General features: G+C 39.6%; 1 protein-coding gene across 3 annotated transcripts in view; it reads left to right on the top strand.

Moving 5' to 3' along the window:
* The window catches only part of mapk14b (mitogen-activated protein kinase 14b), a 94,255-nt gene that overhangs the window by 50,080 nt on the left and 20,805 nt on the right, over positions 1-23,370 (top strand). For all 3 annotated transcript variants that reach the window (XM_034166983.1, XM_034166982.1, XM_034166984.1), the window contains exons 3-8: positions 703-761; positions 11,074-11,185; positions 12,186-12,215; positions 12,455-12,502; positions 12,680-12,794; positions 20,454-20,525. In XM_034166983.1, coding sequence (XP_034022874.1) covers positions 703-761; positions 11,074-11,185; positions 12,186-12,215; positions 12,455-12,502; positions 12,680-12,794; positions 20,454-20,525 — 436 coding nt within the window. The remainder of the gene's footprint in view (positions 1-702; positions 762-11,073; positions 11,186-12,185; positions 12,216-12,454; positions 12,503-12,679; positions 12,795-20,453; positions 20,526-23,370) is intronic.

The following is a 23,370-nucleotide window of genomic DNA, read 5'->3' as shown; positions in this document are numbered from 1 at the left end:
GGAAGCATTAATGGAATTGGTTAATTTGCCTTTTTCTTCCAAAATATGAACCTAAAACAAAAGGGTACAGAGCCGCATTTGTTGAATTTCTGTAACCGGATACGTCTGATCATTCGAGTTTAGACAGATAACACCAACACCTTATGACAAAAGTTGATGTTTTGTATGAATTAGTGTAAAATGTCACAACTACGGTGGCCTTGAATAGTGACACTGTGTACAGTGATTTCAAATCTGTACAGTGAGGTTTTGTGAGATGCTGTCATTTGTACAAAAATCAGATACTTAAAATGGACAAAATAAGGTGGTCTGGCTCGACATGTCACATAACAAAAACACAAACACTTAACGTGCTGCACAGTAAATTCATCCCAATGCAAATGAGAGATGTAATCCGATTCATAGATATTTATTGAAAATAGTTTACAATTGCACTTTATCTCACAGTGCTAAAGTGGCTGATGGCAGCTCTCTCACAGATCGTAGCTACTGATTTGAAGAACTTTCAAAACCGAACTCGTACCAGACTGTTACGTCTGTGTACCGTGGCACCTCTAGTTTGATATTTAATGAAAGAAAACAAGGTATTTTAAATATGCATGTAATTCTTCACATTTATTGTTGAACAAATGTCAAATGAATTGTCTCCGTCACGTGAGTAAATTTTGCTGATGCTTTTGAATGGCATCTCCTTGTTTTTAGGTAATCGGCCTATTAGATGTCTTCACACCAGCGACGACTTTGAAGGAGTTCAATGATGTGTAAGTTGCATTTTTTTCCCACTTCTGCCATTTAGTTTTCCTTCTGTGGTTTCTCTGTTGTTCCATTTTCAGTTTTGTTCCCTGCCTCGTCAGTTTCAGATCTCCTGCAGTAGTTGTTGTTTGTGTTATTCTCACATAATGAAACCATTCATCTCAGCAGATGACTGTGAGATTCACAAAAACTGTTACCATGTGCCGTAGTCCAACAGATCACAGCTTCATGTGAGTGCAGCATGTGGCTAATGACATTGAGGTGAATGGGGGTGAACATGTGCATCTTGCACATCACAGCTAGTCTCCATAGTAACGGCCATCTGCCAGTTCTCTGGGGTGCTGTGTTATAGTGTGTGTATGTGTGTGTGTGCACGTGCATACGTTTCAATCAACTCATGTCAATTAGTTGCATGCTATGACATAATGCACATACACCACAAACATGCACAGTAGCTCAACTCATAGCACATTTCTGTTTCTGGTGGATTCTAATAAATACAGACCCATTCTGGAATGAATATAGTGCGCAGACGTAGACCAAGCCATATCTGTCTTGTTTTGCACTAAGTTCAAACAGACGCATGGCATACTGTACATACAAACTGTACATATCCAGACAGGTTGAGTCAGGTCAGCTGGACTTGTTCAATTCCTTGAAAATGTTTTGCTCTTCATTCAGAAACGCCTCATCAGTCTGTGTGGTCACTGATGTCACAGTGATCTAATGACAGCCGTTAGGTCCTTGGTCACATGAGGTTACTTGAATTCAGGTGCGAGTGCTCAAGAGATGACAAATTCATATATACATAGTAGGGGTGGGGGGTACGTCGGTGTCATCGTCATCATGGATTGTGCAATACCGTCAACAATGTGACGCGTTGGACCTTTAACAACAACAAAAATAGATGAAAAAATTAAAAGTATTGCCAAATTTCTTTCAGTTTTGAGATCAATAATGGGGTTCCACATAGAGATGTTTTTATAGATTAATTTATCTGGGTTTTTTTTTTAAATTAATCTAGGTTGTTTTCCCAGATAATCTATTTTTATTTGAGTAATATAACAATGAATTTAACAAAATTCCATTTTAAAAACCTGTCATTTATGTCACAATATTTTGTCTTCTCTTTAAAACAAAATATTGTACAGTATGCAACATCGTGCATTATTCCACAACAGAAAAATTGCCCAGTCTTTCCTGCTAATCTGTGTTTTTACAGTAATGTTTGTAGTGCAGTCTACATTTAGCAATCAAACAGTAAAATAAATGAAAATATAAAATTTCAGTCACTTTTCAATCACTTTTAGGAGTAATAAAAAAGTGTAACCTCAAATCTAGCAATGCAATTAAACATTTTACAGAAATATGTGAGGTTATATTTCATGTCATTTTAATGCTATGATTAGGTCATAAATAATAAGGTAAAAACAAATTAATATTGGGTAGGCACAGCATTTTGTTCTGTCTTGAAAACTTAGATACAGTATCTTTAATCAAGTGTGGCAGAGAGCTGCCATCATGCACAGGAGTTTTTCTCTTCAGATAAAAGTATAAAAGTAAACTTCTTTTCATTAAATGTTTTTATTTTTGATTGCATCAGTTGTGTTGGATGAAGTTACAATTCATGAGCTAGGCAAGTGGGTTTTTGATGTACTTTCAATGTCCTGCCCTCAAGCCCATCTGCCTTCAACATTTTGTCAGTTTTAAGTTTTTGCTTTATTTGGAGCTAATGACTGCATCCCATAAGTCATCACACTCTACAGATTTAAAATTAATGCAGGCGGCTTTGTTATTCTGTGCACATTCCATCCACAAAATCTGAAACCAATTCATATGACATGTCAACTTCTGCAATTAGTTTCATCATCTTTTCTCCTGCTGCTGGTGGCAGTAAAGTCACATGCACAGATCATGCTTTTAAAAATAAATGCATCAGTGTCGTGGGCTGTGCTGAAACATGAATCACTGGTAGAGGTGAAACATTACTTTTAACAGCAGCAACAAACACGGGGACAAAAAGGGAAAAGGACAGCGCTGTTTTGCTCCGACTGTTGTCTTGAGAAATTGCACCGGGAGGCTTCAGCTTAAAGTGCTCGAGCATGGTGGCAGTGCTGCTGTGATAAGCCATTTCTAACTTGCATAGTACCGTGTTATTCAGTATCTGCTTAAAATATTCCCAACCTTTAGAAGAAGAGGGCCCCCCACACCACTTCAGCAACTTGCACCAGAGTCCATGCTGTGACAACACACTGCCATATTGCGACACGCCGATGGCACATTACATAAATCAACGTATACATAATCAGTGTAATTGATGTCATTGCCACATCATCCCAGCCCGAATCACTAAACATTTTGGTGTAGCTCTGATCAGCGCTGCTGCACTGCTGGTTTTGTGATCAGAGTCACAGAATGCTTTTCTTACAGGCATAACTCACTGTAAGGTACTTTTGACATTAACACATAGTAACACATGGGTAGCATGGTGGCTTAGTGGTTAGCACTGATGCCTCACAGCAAGAAAGGTCGTGGGATCACTTCCCGCCCTTTCTGCCGTGTCTGCGTGAGTTTCCTCCAGGTACTCTGGTTTCGTCCCACAGTCAAAAACATGCTTATTTTAGGGTCTGCTTCTTTCTCTGGCCCTGACTAAGGCAGCGTCTCTACATCTGGAGTTGGTCCTTGGGCTCTCAACTGTGGCTGCCCACTGCTCTTAGTGGTTGGATTGTGTCTAACTGTAATTAGGATGGGTTAAATGCAGAGGACAAATTTCTTTATATGTATATATGTACAATGACAATAACGGCTCTGTTGTATTGTATTATAAAGTAGACTTCTGTATGCCAGCTCTTTCCTCTCTCTTGCTGCAACTGAGGGAATCATAGTAGAGAAGCTTGAATCTTTGACTGGACTGGGTTGCTTGACGCGAGGATGTTTCGCTTCAAATCGCAGAAGCTTCCTTAGCTAAAATTCTTGCTCTGGTAGTCTGACTTCTGTCTTGACTCTTGTAGAGAAGAATAACAGTACAATTAATAATACAATTTTTAATTTAATTAATTTTTTTAATAGTCTTTGAGCCCAATCAAAAACAAACTAAATAAAGTGTTCATCAAGATTTAGCTATATTTGTAAACTATTGTGTTGTTATATTCTGTACCTGCTCCTGCAGTATGGCACAACATGCATTCAAAAGCCACATGTTGTGCCATACTGCATGAGATCACAAGAGAAATTTAACAGCTGTTTCAGGTCCAAATGTAGTCCAAAGAATGCACCAGAATGCACCACAGGGCACTTGTATTCTCAAAATTTCCTTGGGGGGCATACCCCCCCAGATCTCCCCTTAGTTTTCCGAACGCCTACAGCATTCAGGGTAACTTTTGCTGTCTTGAATATTATAGATGAATCACATTGCTGTCTTTTTTTTTTTTTTCCTCCTAAGTATCCACGTAATACGCTGAGCTCCTTGAAAATTTGGGGCATGCTGAAAATTTTCAGTGAATACCAGCATGTGACTCATACGTCCCGCATGTACGGGACATAAGTTGTAGATAAGTTTTGTGATTGTTGGCACACGTTTCTTGTAATTTACTCATAAGTCTAAATACATCCATCATTGCTGGACATTGATTGGCTGAAACCTGCAGTCCTCATGCAAACAGACAGTTTTATTCACACACGGAGTAAATACAGTGAGGAAAATAAGTATTTGAACACCCTGCGATTTTGCAAGTTCTCCCACTTATAAATCATGGAGGGGTCTGAAATTTTCATCTTAGGTGCATGTCCGCTGTGAGAGACATAATCTAACAAAAAAAAAAAAAAAAAATCTGGAAATCACAATGTATGAATTTTTTTTTAAATAATTTATTTGTATGTTACTGCTGCAAATAAGTATTTGAACACCTGTGAAAATCAATGTTAATATTTGGTACAGTAGTCTTTGTTTGCAGTTACAGAGGTCAAATGTTTCCTGTAGTTTTTCACCAGGTTTGCACACACTGCAGCAGGGATTTTGGTCCACTTGTCCATACAGATCTTCTCTAGATCTTTCAGGTTTGGAGTTTCAGCTCCCTCCAAAGATTTTCTATTGAGTTCAGGTCTGGAGACTGGCCAGGCCACTCCAGGACCTTGAAATGCTTCTTACGGAGCCCCTCCTTAGTTGCCCTGGCTTTGTGTTTGGGGTCATTATCATGCTGGAAGACCCAGCCATGACCCATCTTCAATGCTCTTACTGAGGGAAGGAGGTTGTTTGCCAAAATCTTGCAATACATGACCCCATCCATCCTCCCTTCAATACGGTACAGTCATCCTGTCCCCTTTGCAGAAGAGCACCCCCAGAGTATAATGTTTCCACCCCCATACTTCACGGTTGGGATGGTTTCTTTGGGGTTGTTCTCATCCTCTAAACATGGTAAGTGGAGTTGAGTCCAAAAAGCTCTATTCTGGTCTCACCTGACCACATGACCTTCTCCCATGCCTCCTCTGGATCATCCAGATGGTCACTGGTGAACTTCAAACGGGCCTGGACATGTGCTGACTTGAGCAGGGGGACCTTGCTGCCCTGCGGGATTTTAAACCATGACAGCATCATGTGTTACTAATGTAATCTTTGTGACTGTGGTCCCACCTCTCTTCAGGTCATTGACCAGGTCCTCCTGTGTAGTTCTGAGCTTTCTCAGAATCATCCTTACCCCACAAAGTGAGATCTTGCATGGAATCCCAGACCGAGGGAGATTGACAGTCATCTTGTGTTTCTTCCACTTTCTAATAAATAATCAGAACAGTTGTTGTCTTCTACCAAGCTGCTTGCCTGTTGTCCTGTAGTCCATCCCAGCCTTGTGCAGGTCTACAGTTTGGTCCCTGGTGTCCTTAGACAGCTCTTTGGTCTTGGCTATGGTGGACAGGTTGGAATGTGATTGATTGTGTGAACAGGTGTCTTTTATACAGGTAACAAGTTCAAACAGATGGAATTAATACAGGTAAAGAGTGCAGAATAAGAGGGCTTCTTAAAGAAAAACAGGTCTGTGTGAGCCAGAATTCTTGCTGGTTGGTAGGGGATCAAATACTTATTTGCAGCGGTAACATACAAATAAATTATAAAAAAAAAAAAATCATACATTGTGATTTCCGGATTTTTTTCTTTTTTTTTGATTATGTCTCTCACAGTGGACATGCACCTAAGATGAAAATTTCAAACCCCTCCAAGATTTCTAAGTGGGAGAATTTGTAAAACCGCAGGGTGTTGAAATACTTATTTTCCTCGCTGTATTACCTGTTCATTTCAGTCTAATTCACCCTCACAGTCTTACAAACATGTATCCACATAAAGCTCCTGATTTTTGAAAACAATGTCTGAAAATACAACAAGTCCCTCTGTGGTTTTTCTGCTCCAGGTGCATTTCTCAGAGGATGCCGGTGTCACGCTCTGCTCACACAGAAGCGCTGTGATGATTTAAACTTTTAAAGCGCCAGTCGATTGCGATCAAGTGTGATCAATTAAAGCACTATAACTCTTTAAACTTTTAAAGCGCCGTTGCTGTCGTTGTGATCATCAGACAACCTGATCGATCAGGTATGATCAGACCCGAATTAAGTGCTGTGACTCTTTAAATTTTTAAAGCGCCGTCACTGTCGGTGTGATCACACAGCATTTCATTCAGGTCTGATCACACCTGATTGCGGTCGACTGGTACTTTAAAAGTTAAAATTATCACAGCATTTCATTATTCAGGTCTGTGATGACCTGATCAAGTATGATCAGTGGACCTGATTAGAAAGCAACCAGCGCTTTAATAGTTTTAAGTCACAGCACTCCATTCATTCACTGCAGCGTTTACCACACCCAGTCGACTAATCAGCATTCTGTACACAATGAAAATGGTCCACCAAGATAAAAAATAAAATAGTTAAATTACTCTGTTTCTGATCCCGCACCACACTATGCAGTACTGACCAGAACCACTCGGTGGAAATGGGGCTTTCGGCATACGCTGGCTAATCGTCAAGGTGTGACAGCTGCATTAATTTATTAGACGTATGCTAGCATTTTTAATACAGTTGGCATTAGGGATTGGTATTAAGATTTTAATCTATCAGTGCCATTATTGATTCTGTTTATCGATACCTCTTGTGAATTTTTTTGTGTACTAAAAATAGGCTTTACAGGTTTTCTATGTCAACATTTTATTGAGTCTTCAAGTAAATAAATATGAAATGGGTCACTGGATCCTTGATCTCTGGACATAAATAAACTCTACATGGTGGATCCTTGATCTCTGTAAGGAAGTGCTTTTGACAAAAACTATAGATTTTGTTTATTTCTATTTATGTCCAAACATTTTTGGCATGAATGTCACTCCATACCTCTTAGCTGAGCTTAGCCAGCTGCTGCACGTCAGTGCAGGACGTGTCATTTTGGGAGGGGTAAAAAACGTTTGGATTGATTGCAGTTTATTGTTTATATTACAACGTCTGGAAAGAGGTGTCATTTGATTTAAACAAACGGTATGAGGTAATTAATAACTTAATACCTAACCCTGGTCGGCATAGACAGGCTAAATCTCCAGGGTGTGACAGGGCCTTTAAATCAGTGAGCAGCATGAGGGCTGCTGAATGACACCAACAGTGAAGACAAAGTGTAAATGTAAACTCTCTTTTTTCATTGAAGGTTTATAACTTTGATTCCATCTATCTTTCACATTGGGATAAATTCACCGCTGGTGGGGTTTTTTGTGCGTGACTTGTGGAGCCACGCTGCCTTCAAAATGTAGTCGTTAAGTTTTTTTTTTACTTTTGTACAAATAACGCCATCTCAGAAAACCTCATTTGTATAGATTTTAAATCATTGTACACAGTGTGACTATTTGGTTAACTTCTCATCCATGGAATTTTACACTCATTCATCCAAACATCAATTTTTGTCAGATTGGTGGCGTTTTCTGTCTAAACTCGAATGTGGACTGACCTCATACAGGGACAGTGGTTCAACACAAATGCATATCAGTACACATTCACTTTTTTGGTTTGACTTAGACACAGCAGGCTGGGGGTGGGGGGTGTGCTGGCACCTCCTGCACTGAAGGGGAAGAAAGAACCCGCCTTCTTTCACAGATCATGAAACTGGAAGGACATAGTCTGTGGACTTGAGATGAAATGTCTGTGACATATGGAAACAAATAAGCACATATCTACAACCCCAATTCCAATGAAGTTGGGACGTTGTGTATGTAATGTATGTATGTAATTAAAAACAGAATACAATGATTTGCAAATCCTCTTCAACCTATATTCAATTGAATACACCACAAAGACAAGATATTTAATGTTCAAACTGATAGACTTTTTTGTTTTTGTGCAAATATTTGCTCATTTAAAATGGAGGCCTGCAACGCATTTCAAAAAATTTGGGACAGGGGCAACAAAAGACTGGGAAAGTTGATGAATGCTCAAAGAATACCTGTTTGGAACATTCCACAGGTGAACAGGTTAATTGGAAACAGGTGAGTGTCATGATAGGGTATAAGAGGAGCATCCCCAAAAGGATTAGCCTTTCACAAGCAAAGATAGGGCAAGGATCACCACTTTGTGAACATCTATGTGGAAAAAATCGTCCAACAGTTCAAGAACAATATTTGTCAACGTTCCATTGCAAGGAATTTAGGGATTCCATCATCTACAGTCCATAATATAATCAGAAGTTTCAGAGAATCTGGAGAACTTTCTACACGTAAGCGACAAGGCCAAAAAGCAACATTGAGTGCCCGTGACCTTCGATCCCTCAGGCAACACTGCATTAAAAACCCAACATCATTGTGTAAAGGATCTTACCGCATGGGCTCAGGAACACTTCAGAAAACCATTGTCAGTTAACACAGTTCGTCGCTACATCTACAAGTGCAAGTTAAAAACTCTACCATGCAAAGCGAAAGTCAAACATCAACAATATCCAGAAACGCCGCCGCCTTCAAAGGCCCGAGCTCAGAAATGGACAGACGCAAAGTGGAAAAGTGTGCTGTGGTCTGATGAGTCCACATTTCAGATTGTTTTTGGAAATCATGGACGTCGTGTCCTCCGGACAAAATAAGAAAAAGACCATTCAGATTGTTACCAGTGCAAAGTTCAAAAGCCAGCTTCTGTGATGATATGGGGTGTGTTAGTGCCCATGGCATAGGCAACTTACACATCTGTGATGGCACCATCAATGCTGAAAGGTACATCCAGGTTTTGGAGCAACACATGCTGCCATCCAAGAAATGTCTTTTTCAGGGACGTCCGTGCTTATTTCAGCAAGACAATTCCAACCCACATTCTGCAACAGCATGGGTTCGTAGTAGAAGAGTGCGGGTACTAGACTGGCCTGCCTGCAGTCCAGACCTGTCGCCCATTGAAAATACGAGGGCTGTCCGTAAAGTATAGGTCCTTTTTATTTTTTTCAAAAACTATATGGATTTCATTCATATGTTTTTACGTCAGACATGCTTGAACCCTCGTGCGCATGCGTGAGTTTTTCCACGCCTGTCGGTGACGTCATTCGCCTGTGAGCACTCCTTGTGGGAGGAGTCGTCCAGCCCCTCGTCGGAATTCCTTTGTCTGAGAAGTTGCTGAGAGACTGGCGCTTTGTTTGATCAAAATTTTTTCTAAACCTGTGAGACACATTGAAGTGGACATGGTTCGAAAAATTAAGCTGGTTTTCAGTGAAAATTTTAACAGCTGATGAGAGATTTTGAGGTGATTCTGTCGCTTTAAGGACTTTTCACGGTGCGAGACGTCGCTCAGCGCTCTCAGGCAGCGTCATCAGCCTGTTTCAAGCTTAAAACCTCCACATTTCAGGCTCTATTGATCCAGGACGTCGTGAGAGAACAGAGACGTTTCAGAAGAAGTCGGTTTCAGCATTTTATCCAGATATTCCACTGTTAAAGGAGATTTTTTTAATGAAAGACGTGCGGACGGGTCCGCGCGTCGGGACGCAGCCGACGCGGTGCGGCGGCACAGGAAAAACACCTCCGTGTTGATAACCATTTGTTAAAATCCAGTTGGCTTTTGATGGCTTTCAGTGGAGTGAGTATATGAGAAATTGTTTATCAGCTGGAGATGTTCCAACTTGTCCTCAAGGCTTCCAACAGAGGTGTTTTTCCTGTGGCGGAGCGCCGCGGCGGCTGCGAGCCGACGCTGCAATCCGCCCGCACGTCTTTCATTAAAAAAATCTCCTTTAACAGTGGAATATCCGGATAAAATGCTGAAACCGACTTCTTCTGAAACTTCTCTGTTCTCTCACGACGTCCTGGATCAACAGAGCCTGAAATGTGGAGGTTTTAAGCTTGAAACAGGCTGATGACGCCGCCTGAGAGCGCTGCCCGACGTCTCGCACTGTGAAAAGTCCTTAAAGCGACAGAATCACCTCAAAATCTCTCATCAGCTGTTAAAATTTTCACTGAAGACCAGCTTAATTTTTCGAACCATGTCCACTTCGATGTGTCTCACAGGTTTAGAAAAAATTTTGATCAAACAAAGCGCCAGTCTCTCAGCAACTTCTCAGACAAAGGAATTCCGACGAGGGGCTGGACGACTCCTCCCACAAGGAGTGCTCACAGGCGAATGACGTCACCGACAGTCGTGGAAAAACTCACGCATGCGCACGAGGGTTCAAGCATGTCTGACGTAAAAACATATGAATGAAATCCATATAGTTTTTGAAAAAAATAAAAAGGACCTATACTTTACGGACAGACCTCGTATGTGGGACATTATAAAGCGCAAAATAAGACAACGGAGACCCCGGAGTGTTGAACAACTGAAGTCGTACATCAAGCAAGAATGGGAAAGAATTCCTCCTACAAAGCTTCAACAATTAGTGTCCTCAGTTCCCAAAAGCTTATTGAGTGTTGTTAGAAGGAAAGGTGATGTAACACAGTGGTAAACATACCACTGTCTCAGCTTTTTTGAAATGTGTTGCAGGCATCCATTTCAAAATGAGCAAATATTTGCACAAAAACAATACAATTTGTCAGTTTGAACATTACATATCTTGTCTTTGTGGTGTATTCAGTTGAATATAGGTTGAAGAGGATTTGAAAATCATTGTATTCTGTTTTTATTTACATTTTACACAACATCTCAACTTCATTGGAATTGGGGTTGTATAATCATACTGTACAGCATTGTACTGTGTATTCTGCGTGCAGTTCTGCACACTGAATGTCACATGCATATGGTTAAATACACACGCATGTATTGTGACACCCCACATATATATATAAACAGACTTCAGAGATGTGCCAGTGCTTAGAGTCCACCATTGATTTATGATGTGAATTGCAGGTATTTGGTGACACACCTAATGGGAGCAGACCTCAACAACATTGTCAAGTGTCAGAAGTTGACTGATGACCATGTCCAGTTCCTCATCTACCAGATTCTCAGAGGCTTAAAGGTCAGATGAACGACCGCTCTTTTTTTCTTGATGCATGCATCTCAGTGTGTTAACTTGTTTGATAGTAGGATGACACTGTAATGTCATTTGTTTTATATTAAATTGTTTCATGTGCTGTGCGTTATTTTTTTGTGTGTGTGTTTGTAAGCCATATTGGGCAGCGCAGTCTCATTTGAGGGCGGGCGCTAAAGGGTTAAAATACGACGCAATAATCCGACATCCAGGGACAGCCCTCTGAGGTTTGGAGCAAGTTACACAGCAGACAAAGTGAAAATGCAAAGAAAAGATGACAATGCGGTGGAAAGTGGACATGTGTTGTGGTTTGTTTATGACCCGGAGCTCAAACATGTCGAGGTGGTTGTGCAGGCGAGAGAGCACAGCTACTCTGGTTAGCTGTGTAGGATAACACTTACCAACACAACCTCTCCCATTTGCCTCGTCTTCCCTTCTCCACTGGGAACCGGAAAAAAAAAACTGCAGTTTTCACTACTTCTTCAGTGATTGCAGCAAAAAACAAAACAGTACACAATTTATCCGTGAAGTTATGCTGTGCTTGTATTGCACAACGGGAGGCTGTCCCCAGAAGTGGTCAAATCCCGCGATATCACTCGGGTTCAAATGAGACTGCGCTGTCCTATTTTGACGCCAGTATTTATTGTTGACTTGATTCAGATTTTGTTTGCATTTGTGTTTTCTGCTTTACTGGTGTCATTTTAATTTGCTGGTGTTTCGGCCTCTATCATCCACCGTACATTTCTTATACCTAATATTTGTTACCAATATAGTATGGCAGAAACCTGTTATTTTTTATTTATTTTACAGTGATGAGACTTTCTGTTGTTTAACACTGTATTGCCTTTCAGTTCTTTTTTTGTCTCATACATTTGGATAAAAATGGTTTAAATGTTAAAAAAAAAAAACCTGTAAAAATTGGAAATTATGATTCATATAATTTTACTGAAGTTAAAACATAGTGGTGATCATTGTTCTCTTCCCGCAGTACATCCACTCTGCAGGTATCATCCACAGAGTAAGTAGCTGTTAGATCTGGTTTCCTTGAGCAAATGTTTTGCATGGATCATCTTCAAGTGCGTTACATCATGTGGTTTTGATCCACAGTTCAAAAGTACATATTACCACATGATGTTCTTACCTCTGATTTTGTGTGGTTTAAGTATTATGTATGTTATTATCAACACAGTACCCACTTATTGTTTCTCTGTACTGACCTCAACCTGTTGCATGTGTGCTTATGTGTGTGTTCTGCAGGATCTGAAGCCCAGCAATTTGGCTGTGAATGAAGACTGTGAGCTCAAAGTAGGGAAATACTTGATTCAGTGTCAAGATTTAAAAACTGTGATTTCACTGATCATTGATTGCAAGGTGTTTAGTCATGTACAAACTTTCTCACTCTCATTATTTCTCTTTCTCACCCCCCCTTTTTTTTCTCTCTCTCTCTCTCTCTGGTGCCCCCAAAACCTCTTCATCACTAAGATCCTGGACTTTGGTTTGGCACGGCACACAGATGACGAAATGACAGGCTACGTAGCCACCCGTTGGTATAGAGCCCCGGAGATTATGCTTAACTGGATGCACTATAATAAGACAGGTACACAGTGGTATTTAATTACAATGGTTTATTTTGTCAAAAATAAAGTTTGACTGCCTTTCAGAAAAATAAAAAAATAAATAATCTGGTGGATTTCTATTAGATAGTGATATATGACCTTAGATTTTCTACAATTTTATTCATTTATTATTATTTATTTATTTATTGGGGGGGGGGGCGCTCCAAAACCAAAGTTGGGGTTTTGCCTCGAGCCTGTAGATGTGTTTTCCACCCTTCTTCTTTTTTTGCTTTTGACTGCCCAGCTGTGTTTTGATTGATGCCAGACTATGATGGAAGGGGTTCTGGAAAACTGCAAAGTTTCAATGGGCAGTTTCAGGTACACACTGCCTTTCAAGCATTTTGGAAACTGAATTGGAAACTTTATAATTGCCCAGGTCTGCCTTGCAAAAGAGATCTTGATCTCAGTGGGACTAACCTGATTAAATAAAGGTTAAATAAAAAATGTGTAGCCCATAGGGAGCACTACAAAATGTTTTGGTGACGTGACATTTGGATTTAAGGCATTTCTCACTTGCACCTTTAACATCCCATGCTAGTTCATGCATGTGACTCCACCAGAAAGCCCAAAGCTATGCCACTAGAAATTAATGTCGGGTAAAGACGGAGTGACCGTACAGATGAGATCAGCTCTGTCAAAATCATGGGGTCACATGTCTCTGTACCCTCATCAGTTTTGAATGAAATCTTTTTAACTCAACTGTTATATGAAGATTAGTTTGGTTCAGCTCTGTTAACAGTTTTCTGACTGTCATTCCACAAGTATTTGACACTATACAGTCACCTCTGCTTAGTTACATATGTCAGCAATAGATGTCATATTGTACTGACACATCAGCTGTTGTCTTGTTCGTTGATATGCAAATTTCAAGCAAATCTGCAACTGTTTGTCATTTCATCACAATTCTACAGTTTAAAGTTGGGGTAAAGGCATACTCCATTATATAGTTGTCATTGACTGCCAGAGTTCTTATATTGATAAAATGTCTCCTGCTTTCAGGTTATCAGGATGGAAATTATTTTCAGTAGAGCTGGAGTATGCACTGTAAAAACAATCTTGTAAGATGTGTTCTGTAAAGCATTTTTGTTCAAATTTATGTTTGTAAATGTACCACATTCATGGGCAGAAGAGTTAACACAGCTGAAACCCAATGTAATCTTTTTACAACAGATTGCAAATAGCGATGGGTATTGGGAACCAGTTCTTTTCGGGTATCGTTAAGAAATGATTTGATCCACTGACATCTAGACATTGCTGTCATTGGATAAGGATGGTATCCCATTACTGATGTTTAATACCCAATTGTCTAAATTTTTGGCAATAAATAATTAATGGAAATCACATGTAACCAGTGGTAAGCCTTGTTGTAGAAAAAATTGTGACGTCAGGATAAATCGTAATCTAAGAACGTGACTAATTGGATTTAATTGGTACAGATCTGAGGTACTCACGCAGAAGTACTCGAAAGTGGACAATCAAGTACAATATGCTGTAATCTGGACAAGTGCCTGACTGATATGGATTTTTGAGGGGGCCAATATTGATCTTTGGGAGTGAAAAAAGTATGTCTAAATAAATATAAGCAATCGACCAACGTCTGTCATGTTGCCATTACACTGCCTTCACTCGGATTGGCAGTCACCATTATGTATTGCTTTGCATTTGTATAAAATAGACTTCTCGTCTATTTTGGTCCTGCTTAGCTGGCGACACAGTGACCACTTGTTTCTTGTCACTGTAAAAAGCCACTCTTGATTGAAAAAGAATGGCAGCTGGTTGCTTTGCCTGTAGCTAATGTGACCATGTGATGATGGGAGTCCTAGCCATTGCCTTCAGAGCGAGATCTGCTAAACAAACTATGCAATGACACTGTTTCCAACAGCCACTGTTTTTCTGCATTGTTTATTCAGTAAAATGTTTTCATATACTGGCAAAAATAATGCTGATACAGTGTGTTTGTGAAATGCTCATTTGAGAATAGTGATGGGTATCGCTAAGATTTTATCGATACCATTATCGATTACACTTTTCAGTCCGATTCCTTGTGAATTTTTTGCGTACTAAAAGCAGGCTTTACAGGTTTTCTATGTCAGCGGGTCAAAGAGCCTTTTCTTATCGTGCGCCTGCTCTGTGGAACAGTCTTCCTGCGACCATGAGGCAGTCGGACTCCATGGACATTTTTAAGTCAAGACTTAAAGCCTATTTTTATTATCTTTCTTATGAGTAGTTTTTTTAAATCTGTTTTATTCTTTTACTTCTGTTTTTAATTATGCATTTGAATTTTTTAATTTTTATTTATTTGAATTTTTTTATGTTGAACTTTTCTATGGGAGGCGCCTTGAGATGGCTTTTGTTGTGATTTGGCGCTTTATAAGCCGATTCAATTGAAATTGAACAACATTTTTATTGAGTCTTTAAATAAATGTGAAATTGGTCACTGGATCCTTAAACTCTGGACATAATAAACTCTACATGGTGGATCCTTGATTTGATTTCTGGACATAAATAGAAATAAACAAAATCTGTAGTTTTTGTCAAAAGCATTTCCTTTCAGGAATTATTGGCACGAATGTCTTTCCATACCTCTGAGCTGAAGTCTTGCAGCTGGCTGTGCTGCATGTTAAGATGTAATTTATAAAGAATGCAGGACGTCTCATTTTGGGAGGAAAAAAAAACTTTTTTGTCTATTGTAGTTTCTTGTCTGTATTATGTTTGTAAGAGGTGTCATTTTATTTAAAGCGGCGATTTGTTTTGAATTTATTAATTCCGACCAGACTCTCAGCAGAGAGTGGCGCAGCGTTTGGAGCTGTGCGAACGGAACAGAGGACCATTCTCGTTTCTTGACTACAACAAGACAAGAGTCCCAGTTAGTGACTTTAATACACACAAAAGTGACTCACGATCTTTTAATGGCTTTGAGAGGGGTTAAGAAGTGGACTTGCTGTTTCTGTAATAAAGGGATTAAAATTTTCCTATATACTTTATACCATTCGGAGCCATAACCATCTGCACCAGGACTGGTGTCAGATTTAAGTCTAGATATGGCTGAATTGATTTCTTCCACCGTTATTAGAGCAATTAATTTCTTATTCTGCTCCTCTGTTATTTGTGGCAAATGTAACTTGTCTAAGTACGTGTCTATTTGAGATTCATTATTATTTTCTGTTTGTGCATACAACTTGGCATAATAATCTTCAAAACATCTATGTATATCCTCTGTTTTGTATACCATTTGCTTTGTTTTAGGGTCTTTCATCTTAGAAATTTGTCTTAATGTCTGTTGCTTTTTAAGTTTATATGAAAGTAATTTTGTAGATTTACTCCCCGCCTCATAATATCTTTGCTTTGTGTAAATCATTTTTTTCTGGATTTCTTGAGAGAAAATGTCATTAATTTTTGCCCGTATTATCTTTAATTCTTCATTAGTTTTATCATCAACTTTGTTTTTATGCTCTCTTTCCTTTTTTTCCAAATCTGCTTGTAATTGTTTTAGTTCGGCTTGTCTCATTCTTTTTATGTGAGCAGATTTTGCTATCAGCTTTCCCCTCAATACCGCCTTGCATGCGTCCCATAGTATAGGTGGAGACACTTCACCGTTATCGTTTTCTTTAATATATTCGCAAATATTCCTCTCAATTTCCTCTTTCATCTGACCATTGAGCTAACTTGAATTTAGTCTCCATACTGTTGTTTTCTTTTCAGTCCCTGTGAATATTTTTAAAAATATTGGGCAATGATCCGATAGGTCCATGACCCCCATATAACATTCTTTTACTCTATAACGATCTTTTGAGTTAATTAAAAAATAATCGATTCGTGAATACAGAGCATGAGGAGCTGAATAATAGGTGTAATCTTTTTTGAGTGGATTTAGGTCCCGCCATATATCTAAAATCCCATGTTCTGACAATAATTTAAAAATTCTTTTACCAGTAGTGGTCTTTTGTTGGGTTTTCCCTGTCGAATCTAAATTCGAATTAAGACGCTGATTTAGATCACCTCCCCCTATTAACACTCCTTCACTCTCAGTTATCACCAGCTCAAAGAGGAGTTTGAAGAAACCCCAGTCCGAGCCTGGGGGGGGCATAGATATTGAGCAATGTAACCAGAACTCCCTCTAGTCTACCTATAACTATTACATATCGACCTTCCTTATCCTTTATAGTTTTAAGCATTTCGAAACTTATTCTATTGGATATTAATATACAAACCCCTCTTCTATGCCCTGACTGATATGAAGATGAAAATTCCTGATTATATCCATTTCTCTTGAGTTTTTCATGTTCTTTATCAGTCATATGGGTCTCCTGTAAGTATAGCATTTCCACACCCTCTTTTTTCATCTTGCTCAACACCTTGCCCCTCTTGATTGGACTGAGGAGACCATTAACATTGTATGAGGCTACTTTTATATGAGTACTCTGTGATGCCATTCTATGTTACATAATGTAAATATTGTTATTCCTTTCACCCTATGTGCTACATAAAACAAACATTTGGAACAGTAATGAATACAGAAGAACAACTTTGAACTAAATATACTCAAGACTTCCAAACATGAGGTCCAAAAGGAGACCTTGGTAGAGCAAAGTACCAGCTCTGAGAGATAACCCCTAACCCCGTAGGGTAGGGGGCCCTTGTGACCATATTTGGCCCTGTTCATTCCTCCCACTTTTTGTCCACTTTGAAATAAACATAAACTCCCCGACTGATAAATTAACTAAATAGAGGAAGGCTCCCTCTCTGTTGTAAACGAATACACAGTCATTTTCAACATAATTTCCATAACACCACACTGTTGTCTTGATGAGAGAAGGTCCTATTGGTCCAGTGGCTTACTGGTCCTCTTCCCCCGCTCTTCTGTAGTTGAAGGCTTGCAGTTTCTCCTTATATCCCAAAGATGCTGTCTGCTCCGGTCTGTCCCCTCCTCGAACAGAGCGCCACATCAGACGAGACAGCCTCTCCAGGGGGTCATCCACAGGTCTGATGATCCGGATCTGGAAACCCCTCGCCACCATATCCTTAGTTGCCTCTGCTGCCGTGGTATACAAGCGAGTTTCATCTTCATAGAAAACACGAAGCTTCGCGGGAAAGGGCGTCTGGAATCTGATTTTTTTTTTCTCTCTCAGCACTCGCTTTGCTTCAGCGTATTCCTTTCTCCTTTTCATGACTTCGGGTGCATAATCATGATCCACGTACACCTGTTGCTCCTCAAACATGAAGCCTCTCATTCCCCACGCCTTCTTTATAATTTCCTCTTTACATTTGTAACTTGACAGCTTCACAATAATCGAGCGTGGAGGTGCACCTGTAGGGGGACGTGGTCCGAGTGCTCTGTGTGCTCTCTCCACTCGGAGTGCAAATGTCGGTGGCAGCTCGAGTTTTTCCCGGAGTAAAGTTTCCACGAATGTGCACACTGACTCCGCGCTCTCCTCAGCCCGTTCTCTGATGTTGTGCAGACGTATATTTTCGCGTCTGCCTTGTCCATCCTGGTCCACCAACCGCTCCTCCAGCCTTCTCTGGATCTTGATCAGCTCACATGTCGCTTGCTCAATGCACTGGACTCGGTCCTCAGTCCCTTCGATACGTCTTTCCGCTTCATCAGTTCTGCTATTGGCCGTTTTTATTTCTGCCCTGATATCTTTCAGATTTTCCACTGTTTCACGACGAAATTCCATAATTTCACGCAGAACAGTCTCCAGCTCTGACATTTTCCTGGGTTCGGAGTACCTCTGCACTGCCCGTTCCTCCTCCGCATGTACCTCTGTTAGCTGTGGTGTTAGCTTACCCCCCTCTTCTTCGTCCGTGTGTATCTCAGTGTTTCTAAAAGATTTTTTCGTCTTTCCTCTTGTCATTGTCAAAAGCCCCTTTATGCCTTGATATTTTAGGGATTACACGGCAAAATTCACCACTCAGGGCTTCACCCAACTTAAAAGTCGGGGAGCAATGTTTTTACGCTGCCGCTATCATCGAGTCCCGACCGGAAGTCGGACTTGCTGTTTCTGAAGAGCAGTGAATCAGAGAACCAGCGAGCTAGTCGATCGAAGCATTGCTTCACTGGTCACGCTTCAAAGTGGATTAGCGCTGCAGAAACGGTTGATTACAGCCACTGCAGGGTCTGTAATCAACGTAGAGGAATCATAATTTTCCCGACAAACGCCCTCAAAACAACGGCTGCTCTGAAGGACCAATAAGGGAATCGTTAAGCAAAAAGGCTATTTATCGGTGGATCGAATCATTTCTTAAAGATACTCGAAAAGAAGCGGTTCTGGATACCCAACCCTTTTTGAGAATGAGATTTTTTCCCACCTTCATTTGGACCATTTTGGGATCAGTGAAAATACATTGAGAAAATTGGCGGGCATGGGGTGGGGGAGCGGCGATAATAGCTTGCCGGTTTTGCTTTTCACTGTGTTCGCTCTCCCAAGCTAATTTATAAATAAACAGTTTTCTTAGCTTTGTGGAAAAGTGAGTGAAAATCACAGTAGTAGTGTAATGAGAATTGTACATACTCGGGTGTATTCGGTAATAATCTGTTATACTTGTATGTAATCAGATTTAAAATAGTAATTGATAATAAATTTAAAATAGCAATAATAACTGCAGTTGCATACAAATTTTAGCTATGATTTTATATATTTGGGCCAGATTTCCTCAAGTTTGTAATCAGGATGGAAAAATTAGCAATGGGAAAACACCATAACTCTTGTTGACAAGATGTTATTGCTATGGATAATGACTTTGATGCAAAAAAAAGTCAAACCATCATAAATAGATGTTTTGTCATAATTTTCAAAGTGACATGTTGTTTTAGTTGATCAGGAGTTTTTCTAGGAAAATGTAGCAACAGGGTGACACCAGATGCGGGTGGAAGGGGGTGTGGAGCTTTTGAATATTTGAATATCATTTTGCCATGTTTTTAGTATGTTGAAGAAAAAAAATACTCTGTTTATTATGAACAGGCTTGTTATTTCCTGGCATCAATGTTATGTATTTACGGAAGAATTGATTGCCAAGGGGAAGGCTGTGTGCTAGGTATAAAGCTTAAAAAAGGGTGTTTTGGCAAGGGGCGCACAGCCAAAACAAGGGGGCACGGCACCCCTGTTTCCCAGTTTATAAAAGCCACTGTTGATAAAGGAGTAAGCCATATGTGACCAGTCCTATTACACTGTGTCCTTTGAAATGTGGCTGTGCATACAATGACAATGCAGAAACAACATATTTATTACAAATCTACAGTAAAACTCATCTATACATCATTGTATAAACTGGACATTCGCACTCATCGGTCAAAAGCAAATGTCCCAATGCTTTTGTGTGGTTTTCCTTGTAAGAAACACTGTATATACCAGATTTTGTATAACAGGTTTTGTCCATTTTGTACATATAGGGGATTTTGTCCGTTTTATGCATATAGCGGATTTCAGTTTGAACCATTTTCGCTGGTCTACCTGAATGTTATATGTGAGTTTTACTGTATTTCATAAAGTGTGCTGCCACAGTTTTATTTTGCAGTGCAGCAATACAGAAAAACCTCTGATTTGCATACTAATTAGGATGTAAACCTTGTCATATTGTCAAGTATTTACTATGCTTCTTGTCTTTTTGTCGTTATTGTTTTTTATGAATATATGTAATAGTGGATATCTGGTCAGTGGGCTGCATCATGGCTGAACTACTTACTGGAAAAACACTGTTTCCTGGCACAGACCGTATCCTTCCACCTCTGTTATTTCAGTGCAGAAATAACGTGACTCCTTGGAGTAAAAATTGCTGAACACTATTGCAAATGATGCTTAGGTAGTACAGGATGCATTGGTTTTTTTTTTATGTCAGTGTGTGATTCAATTTTTCCATACAGGTTGCATGATATCCTTGGTCTTCCACATGTTCATGCTCTCACAAGTGGTTTATTGCTTACACAGCGGTTTATTTTATTATTACTTTTATTTTAATGGTCACATAACTTATGTTGATGTGTTTTAGGGTTTGTAGCCACATTGGAATAAAATTAAAGTTCTGCTTTAACTGAGCTTCATGTCAAGGAGCATGCGCTGATCACCACATTCACCACATGACAGACTCACTCAGGTCGTATTTCAGACAGACCACTGAAAGTGGGCATCTAAATCTTTTAATGCATACACAGCAAAAGAACACAATCATGTTGTTTCTATACCTAGACAAACCTGGATACATGTCTGCAGACATGAGATTTTTTTTTCAATTTTGGCAGACTTCTGGCTCTTTCTCCTCCCAAAAGATCATTTTTGAGGTCAGTGCAAATTTATTGAGAACATTTCTTGGTTGCGGGGGGCAGTAATGCACACCTAGTTTGCCAATGCCACCCACCAGTAAAGCCAACAAAAGGAGGAGGAGATAATGGCGGGTGTTCTGTCGAGCTTTCCGTTGGAACATCTTACTAAACATTAACAAGAACAAGATGAAAATACTCAAACTGAGCAATGAAAGTGTTAGACAGATTGAATTAAGAATAAATGTAGCTATGTCAGTAGAAGTTAATCAACAAATTAACCTATTTGAATGAACATTGCTTATATGCAACATTTCGTACTTCCCCTTTGCCATGTTGATGGGGTTTTTGTCAATGTCTTATATCAAATTGTTGAATAAAATGGTCAAATCATGCAATGTTTTAAAGTTAAGAGTGTCCAGATCAGAGCATGAGAGTTGAGAATTTAATCACTCACTGAATTAAATTGATTTGCCTTCATAAACTACAATTCTATAACTTCCCATCCTGAGGCTTTGTTGTCCATCTCAAGTTAGTCAGTCACCCTGAAACATTTGTGGACTGTAAATGGTCAATAACTATGAAAGGGAGAAGCTGAAAGAACAGAAAACTGAGAAAAACTGTACTAACAAATATATGTTTAATACTTAAGATACCAATTTGCATATTCATCGAAGATAACCTCATAATACATTTCTGTTTTAATATAATAAATATGCATGTTAACTTCTCAATTTTCCAAGTGTGAGGTCTTAGTTTTATAAGGTTCGTACAGTTGGAATTTTAAGGTGAAGTTTGTATTGACAAAATATAGGAAAGTGCTTCATTTCAGTGTTCAAGTTTTAAAATGTTGCCAATCTCAAGGCTATGATTGGGAAAATCTTTCCCAAATGAAAGGCTTCTATCCTCCCTGGTAAGGAACACACTTGTACTCTGATTCACCTCCTTTTTTTTTTTTTACCTGCCAGTGTTAGACAGGTCCTATTTCCCGCCATAGTACAGATAAAATGTTTTCCTATTTTCAAAATACCGAATGTCAATTACTTTTTTATTTGGGCAGGGGTGAAATTCCAGTGATCTATAATTGGACTTTTGTTCTTGTTTTGCACATTTAAGAATTCTTTGTTGGTTATTCGATCTTGGGCTTTTCATCACTGAATGGGTAAAATCATCATTAAAAGTGTCCAGTTGCACAGACCTCTTGTCTGTCGTGCTAAACGTGCACCATTACATCACTAAATGTAAGTAAATTTGCAAAATGGCCAATTATACAGTAAGGCTTACCTTAGCCTGGGCGTCCTCTTTTGTGGCTGTCCCACAGACTGCAAAACATGTCAGGTGCATGGTAGGAGCTTGTTCTGTAAGATCGAGTCCCACCATTGATCCTCCACTTAACTGTTTTTACAGCATCTAAACTGAGCAAAAATAAGGTGCAAGGTGCAAATAGGTTGTACTTAGTTTAGGTGTTTTTGGCATACCATGAAATAAACCAATCACTGACTGTCATCTGTCATTCCCTTTGAGACGCAAGCTGGTGAACTCAGAAATGATTTTACAGCAGGTGCAGCAGTCATCCACCTGAGGCGAATCCTTTGCACACCACCACCTCCTGCCTATTCTCTGCCAAACATTTGATCTCCTCCATATTCCACCATAATGCCCTTCATATTCCACTAGGTGCACACACTAACAATGATACTTGTGTTGTGCTGTATGTTTCTTTGTGCCAAGTGAAAGATTGTGGCCTAAATGTTTTTGTGCAATGATTTTATGCATTTTATAGTAAATAGTTACTCATTATTGCCAGCTGCTATTACAGAGAATATTTCAGTACAGAATGCACCAGTGTATAAATCCTTTCAGTTGACTGCTTACGGCACGTGCAAAAGCATAAATGAACCTTTTGTTTTGTTTGTGGGTGTGTCTGTACATGCTGAAGGATACATATGTTGGGACTGAGAGTCCCACATTGTTTTGTCCCAACTTTGTTGCTGTTTCTGCTGCTTCTGTATAGTACAGTCAGCCTTCCTGTTTGTCTCCTATCAACCTGCACATTCACAGTGGTAAGACTTGAAACGGTTTAAAGATGCAACACAGAGCTCTGTACACAGACGGGCCAGGGTAATGTTACATACAGAACCTGATACACATTAGATAAGGTCAGTCCTGTTAGGTGTGGGCGGTCTGTTTGCATAATTGTAACTTATGCTCTGAATAATTGCTCCAGTACATGCTCCCTTGCCACTTTCAGATCATCTGAATAGGTAACGGAGCTAGCTACTGGAAAGCTCACTTAGATATGT

This window comes from Thalassophryne amazonica, chromosome 3 (assembly GCF_902500255.1).
Source record: "Thalassophryne amazonica chromosome 3, fThaAma1.1, whole genome shotgun sequence".
NCBI lineage: Eukaryota > Metazoa > Chordata > Actinopteri > Batrachoidiformes > Batrachoididae > Thalassophryne > Thalassophryne amazonica.
This window is presented reverse-complemented; position numbering and strand designations above follow the sequence as displayed.